Raw genomic sequence first — 7,356 nt, forward strand, 5'->3', positions numbered from 1 at the left:
TCTTTGTTTACAGATCTTGTTCATAGATGATCTTATGTTTTGAAAGACCTAGATTCTACCAAAAAAACTATTCGAACTGATAAAAAAATCTAGTAAAGTTGGAGGATACAAAATCAGTGTACAAAAATTAATAAAATGTATGTGCCAGCAGTGAACAATCAGAAAAAGAAATCAATCCCATTTACAATAGCTACAAATAAAATTAAATACCTATAAATAACCAAAGAAGTGAAATATATCTACCATGAAACTATGAAACACTGATGCAAGAAATTGAAGAGGACGCACAAAAAAATTGAAATGTATCTGATGTTCATGGATTGGAAGAATCGATATTGTTAAAATGTCCATACTACCCGGCAATCTGAACATTTAATGCAATTCCTATCAGAATATCAATGACATTTTTCACAGAAATGGAAAAAGTAAGGCTAAAATTTATATGGAACCAGAATAGTCAAAGCTATCCCGAGCACAAAGAACAAAATTGGATGGCTCACGTTACCTGAATTCAAATTATACTACAGAGTTATGGTAGCCAAAACAACATGATACTGGAATAAAAAGAGACACATAGACCAATGGAACAAAACAGAGAACCCAGAAATAAGTCCATACATCTACAGTGAACTAATTTTTGACAAAGATGCCAACAACATACATTGGAGAAAGAATAATCTCTTCAATACATGGTTCTGGGAAAACTGGATATCCATATGCAGAAGAATGAAACTCGTCCCCTATCTCTCATCATATAAAAAAATTGAACTAAAATGGATTAAAGAGTTAAATCTAAGACCTCAAACTATGAAACGACTAGAAGAAAACACTGGGGAGACTCTCCAGGACATTGGAATGAGCAAAGATTTCTTAATACCCCACAAGCATAGGGAACCAAAGCAAAAATGGACAAATAGAATCATGGCAAGCTAAAAACCTGTTGCACAGCAAAGGAAACAATCCACGAAGTAAAGCAACTACCCACAGAATGGGAGAAAATATTTTCAAACTACCCATCTGATAAGGGATTCATAACCACAATATATAAGGAGCTCAAACAGCTCTGTAGGAAAAAAATTAATAATCTGAATTAAAAATGGGCAAAATATCTGAATAAATGTTTCTCAAAAGAAGACATACAAATGGCAAACAGGTATATAAAAAGGTGCTCAACATCATTGATCATCAGAGAAATGCAAATCAAAACTACAATGAATATCGTTTCACCCCACTTACAATGGCTTTTATTCAAAAGACAGGCTGTAACAAATGCTGGCAAGGATGTGGAGAAAAGGGAACCCTTGTACACTGTTGGTGGGAATGTAAATTAGTACAACCTTTATGGAGAACAGTTTGGAGGTGAAATAACTAAAAATAGAGGTACCATAGAATCCAGCAATCCCATTCCTAGGTATATATAGTTAAAAGAAAGGAAATCAGTATATCAAAGAGATATCTACATTCCTCTGTTTATTGCAGCACTATTCATAATAGCCAAGATTTGGAAGCAACATAACTGTCCATTAACAGATGAATGGATAAAACAAAATGGTACATATATACAAGAGGGTATTATTCAGCCATTAAAAAGAATGAGATTGAACTGGAGGTCATTATATTTAGTGAAATAAGCCAGGCACAGAAAGACAAATTTTGCATGTTCTCACATATTTGTGGGGGCTAAAAAATGAAAAAAATTTAATTCATGGGAATAGAAAGTAGAAGAATAGTTACCAGGAACTGGGAAGTATAGTGTGTGTTGGGAATTATGGAGTGGAGTGGGGATGGTTAATAGGTAGAAAAAATAGAAAGAATGAATAAGACCTAGTATTTGCTAGCACAGCAGGGTGATTAAGGTGAAAAATAATTTAATTGTACATCTTAAAATAACTAAAAGAACATAATTAGATTGTAACAAAGGAGAAATGCTTGAGGGGTGGATACCCAATTTATCCTGATGTGATTATTATACATTGCATGCTTGTATCAAAATATCTCATATAACCCATAAATATATACACCTACTGTATACTTATAAAAATTAAAAATAAAAATTTAAAAAGTGTCAAAAGTAAAAGACATAATTTTGAAAGCAGCAAGAGAAAAGCAACATGTTACCTTCGGGGAATCCCACCCATCAGCATATTTTTCAGCAGAAACTTTGCAGGATAGTAAAGAGTGGGATGATATATTCAAAAGCTGAAAGAAATAAACTGTCAACCAAGAATACTAAACCCAGCAAAACTATTCTCTACAAATGAAGAAGAGATAAAGACTTTCCCAGACAAACAAAACGGAAGTTTATCACTACTAGACTTGCCTTACAAGAAGTACTTAAGGGAGCTTTTCAAATTGAAACAAAATGATACTAAATAGCAACATAAAAGCATATGATAATGTAAATCTTAGTGGTAAAGGTAAATATATAGACACAAAACAATGTAATACTGTGACAATGATGCATAAATTACTTTTCACCTTTGTGGAAATGTTAAAAGACAAATGTATTAAGAATAATTATGATCACAAAAATGTGTTAGTGGGTACACAATACAAAAAGAGGTAAATTTTGACATCAATAACATAAAGTGTGTTTGTAGAGGAGGGAAAATATAGTTTTTATAAGTGATTTGAGTTAGGTTGTTATTAAAACTTAAACTGTTATAACTATAAGAAGTTTTAGTTAAGCCTCATGAAAAAAAGAAAAAACCTACAGTAGGTACAAATAAGATAAAGAGAAACGAATCAAAGTATATCACTACAAAAATCTTCAAATTACAAAGGAAGATAGCAAGAGAGGAAGAGTGGAACAAAAGAATAACAAAACAGAAAACAACTAACAAAATGACAATGATAAGTGTTTACCTATTGATAATTACTTTAAATGTTAATGAATTAAACTCATCAGTCAAAAGATATAAAGTGGCTGAATAAATAAGATCACTTTTCCGCCCGCTCCCCACTCCCACTGAGTGCCGCTCCGGCTGCACCGTGCAGCCGTAGTCTCCCTTCAGTCGCCATCATTATTATCTACCGGAACCTCATCAGCCACGATGAGATGTTCTGCGACATCTACAAGATCCAGGAGATCATGGACGGGCTGTGCCTGGACGTGGAGGGGAAGATGGTCAGTAGGACAGAAGGTAACATTGATGACTCGCTCATTCGTGGAAATGCCTCCGCTGAAGGCCCCGAGGGCGAAGGTACCGAAAGCACAGTAATCACTGGTGTTGATATTGTCATGAACCATCATCTGCAGGAAACAAGTTTCACAAAAGAAGCCTATAAGAAGTACATCAAAGATTACATAAAATCAATCAAAGGTAAACTTGAAGAACAGAGACCAGAAAGAGTAAAACCTTTTATGACAGGGGCTGCAGAACAAATCAAGCACATCCTTGCTAATTTCAAAAACTACCAGTTCTTCATTGGTGAAAACATGAATCCAGATGGCATGGTTGCTCTATTGGACTACCATGAGGATGGTGTGACCCCATATATGATTTTCTTTAAGGATGGTTTAGAAATGGAAAAATGTTAACAAATTTGGCAATCACTTTGGACCTATCACCTGTCGTCATAACTGGCTTCTGCTTGTCATCCACACAACACCAGGACTTAAGACAAATGGGACTGATGTCATCTTGAGCTCTTCATTTATTTTGACCGTGATTTATTTGGAGTGGAGGCATTGTTTTTAAGAAAAACATGTCATGTAGTTTGTCTAAAAATAAAATGCATTTAAACTCAAAAAAAAAAAAAAAATAAGACCAACAATATGCTGTCTACAAGAGGCTCACTCTAGATTTAAGTACACACATAGGCTGAAAGTAAAGGGATGAAAAAAATACGATTTAATGCAAATGGTAACCAAAAGACAGCAGGGATGGTGACTTTTAGACAAAGCAGACTTTATGTTAAAAAATACAAAAAACGATAAAGATCATTACATTAAAAAAGTGTCAATTCAATAGGAAGATACACAAATTAAAAAAATATATGTACCCAACATCAGAGCATGCACATAGATGGGGCAAACACTGATAAAGGGAAAAATATGCAGCAGTACAAGAATAGCAGGAGACTTTAATACTCCACTTTTAATAATGGATAGGTGATCCAGACAGAATATCAGTGAGGACATAGTAGACTTAAATAACACTGTAGACCAAATGGACTTCATAGACATACACAGAATGTTCTATCCAGCAGCAAAAGGATGTACATTGTTCTCAAGCACACATGAAACATTTTCCAGGACAGATCACGTGCTAGGTCACAAAACAAGTCTTAAAAGTCTTAAGAAAATGGAAATCACTTTAAGTATCTTTTCTGACCACAATGGAATGAAACTAGAAACCAGTAACAAAAGAAAAACAAGAAAATTCACAAATACATGGGAATTAAACAACATGTTATTGAACTATTGAGTCAAAGAAGAAATCAATTAGAAAATAACCGCAAGACAAATGAAATTACAGCATAGCCACATTCACAGGATACAGCAGAAGCATACTAAGAGGGAAGTACTGATAAATGCTTAAATTATAAAAGAAGAAAGATCTCAACGACACAACCTAACTTTACCGTTACGGAATTAGAAAAAGAAGAAGAAACTAAGTCCAAATTTAGCTGAAGGAAGAGATAATAAAGATTATATAGAAATAAGTAAAATAGAGAACAGAAAACAATCAACAGAAGTAAGAATTGGTTTTTTGAAAAGATAAAATCAACAAACCCTTAACTAAGAAAAAAATGAGAGAAGACTCAAATAAATAAAATCAGAAAGAAAAGAAAAGACATTACAATTGATGCAATAGATGTTAAAAAGACCATAAGGGACTATAAGAACAATTATATACCACCAAATTAGACAGCCTAGAAGTAATGGATATCCTAAAAACCTACAACCTCACAAGACTGAATGAAGAAGAAATAGCCTAAATAGATTAATAACAAATAAGGAAATTGAATCAGGAATAAAAAATCTCCCAAGAAATACAAACCCAGGACCAGATGGCTTAAGAGATGAATACTACCAAACATCTAAAAATGGATACAAATTCTTCTTAATCTCGTCCAGAAAATAAAACAGTAGAGGATACTTCCAAACTCATTTTATGGGACCAGCATCACCCTGATACCAAAGTCAGAGAAAGAGACCACAAGAAAACTGCCGGTCAGTATCCCTGATGAATATGAATGTAAAAATCTCCAACAAAATATTAGCAAACCAAATTCAACAGTACCTTAAAAAGATCTTATACCATGAACAAGTGGAATTTATCCCTGGAATGCAAGAATGATTGAATACATGCAAATCAATTAACATGATACTACGTGATTCATTAACAGAATGAAGGATAAAAATATTAGATTTTCTATTCTTGTGTCCATTTTGATAAATTTTTAAAAGAAATTTTTGTATTTTATCTAAGTTTTCAAAAAAATTTGTGCACAATATTTGATAAAAGTTCTTTATTATTCTTTTAATGTCTGTAGAATCTGTAGTGATATTCCCGTTTTCATTCCTGCTATTAGTAATATGTATTGTTTCTCTTTTTTTCCTGCTCAGTACAGCTAGAAAAATACTAACTTTGTTGAGCTTTTAAAGGGTTAACTTTTGTTAATTTTCTCTATTGTTTCTTTGTTGTTTATTTTTATTGATTTCTGTCCATATATTTATTATTTTCTTCCTTCTACTTACTTTGGATTTACTGTGATTTCTTTCTTTCCTAGCTTCTTAAAGTAGAAATCAGGTCACTGATTTTAGACCTTTCCCTTCCTTCCTTCTTCCCTCCCTCCCTTCTTTCTCTTTTTCTTTCTCCCCTTCCCTCCCCTCTCCTCTCCTTTCTTTTTCTTACAGGATCTCACTCTGTCACCCAGGCTTGAGTACAGTGGCATAATTATAGCTCACTGTAGTCTCAAACTCTTGGGCTCAAGATATCTTCCTATCTTGGTCTCCTGAGTGGCTGGGACTGCAGCCATGTATCACCATGCCTGGCTAACTTATTATTTATTATTATTATTATTATTATTATTATTATTATTATTTTTGTAGAGACTGAGTTTTGCTATGTTGACCAGGTTGGTCTTGAACCTGTGGCTCAAGCAATTCCTCCTGCCTCGGACTCCCACAGCACTGGGATTACAGGTATGAGCCACCATGCTCAGGCTTTTGTTTTTTTTTTTTCTTTTTCTAAAGTAAGCATGTAATGCTATAAATTTTCCTCTAAGCACTTGTGATAGGCTGAATAATGACTTCTCCAAATGTTTTCACATCCTAATCCCTGGAATTTGTGCATATCTTATATGGCAAAAGAAACTTTGAGTATGTAATTAAATTAAAGATTTTGAAATGAGGATATTATTCTGGATTATCGAGGTGGGCTTCATGTAATTACAATGATCCTTAGGGAAGCATGAAGAGTCAGAGCAGAATGCATTGTGATGAAGCAGAGACTGGAGTGATACACTTTGAAAATGGAGGAAGGGGCCACAAGCCAAGAAGTACAGGCTTCCACTGGAAGTGGAAAAAGGCAAGAGAATTGATTCTTCAGAGCTTCTTGAAGGAAGCAGCCCTGCTGACACCTTGACTTTAGTCCAGTACAACTGATTTAAGAATTCTGATCTCCAGAACTGTAAAAGCACACATTAGTGTGTGTGTGTGTTTCAAAAGCAACCCAGTGGTATGGTTTGAATGTGTTCCTCACAAAGCATGTGTTGGAAACGTAATTACCAATGCAACAGTGTCAGAAGGTGGGTCCTAATAAGAGGTGTTTAGGCCATGGGAGAATGGCCATTAATGTGGATTAATGTTATTATGAGAGTGGGTTCATTATAAAAGGATAAATTTGGCCCCGTCTTGTTTCTCTCTCACCGTCTCTTTGTCTTTCCACCATGGGATAATGCAGTAAGAAGGCCCTTGCAGATCCAGTCCCTCAATCTTGGACTTGCTAGCTTCCAGAATTGTGAGCCAATAAATTTCTGTTTATTATACATTACTCAGTCCGTGGTATTCTGTTATAGCAACACAAAATGGAACTAAGATACTTAGTTTGTGGTAATTTGTTACAGCAGCAAAAGGAAACTAGTACAGTAGTGCTTTAGTGACAGCCCACGTTTTTGCACATGTTGTAAATTTATTATCAGTTCAAAATATTTTCTAATTTCCTTTTGTGTTTTTTTTTCTGATACCAAATGCATGTATTTTCCCAGCAGCAACCAGTTCTTCAATTCGCTGACACCAAATGGGTGTCCAATAATACACTTTGATTCTATACTGACACTAACTATACTAACTAACCAGGGTTAGTCCAGATCTCACAGGTCAAGGGCTCAGTTCTGCAAGATTGC

At 34.4% G+C, this 7,356-nt stretch overlaps 1 protein-coding gene across 1 annotated transcript; it reads left to right on the plus strand.

Annotated features, from left to right (window-relative positions):
- Positions 1-3,043: 3,043 nt before the first annotated feature.
- LOC102124126 (translationally-controlled tumor protein-like) lies at positions 3,044-3,768 on the plus strand. The gene has a single exon (XM_045361572.3). It carries the CDS (start codon positions 3,059-3,061, stop codon positions 3,539-3,541), a length of 483 nt encoding a protein of 160 aa, XP_045217507.2. The 5' UTR covers positions 3,044-3,058; the 3' UTR covers positions 3,542-3,768.
- Positions 3,769-7,356: the final 3,588 nt, after the last annotated feature.

Source organism: Macaca fascicularis, chromosome 9, assembly GCF_037993035.2.
Source record: "Macaca fascicularis isolate 582-1 chromosome 9, T2T-MFA8v1.1".
In the NCBI taxonomy this organism is placed as follows: Eukaryota; Metazoa; Chordata; class Mammalia; order Primates; family Cercopithecidae; genus Macaca; species Macaca fascicularis.

What these genes read in the sequence shown, in the direction of transcription:
- LOC102124126 (XM_045361572.3), top strand. Translation starts at nt 3,059, where the DNA reads ATGTTCTGCGACATCTACAAGATCCAGGAGATCATGGACGGGCTGTGC.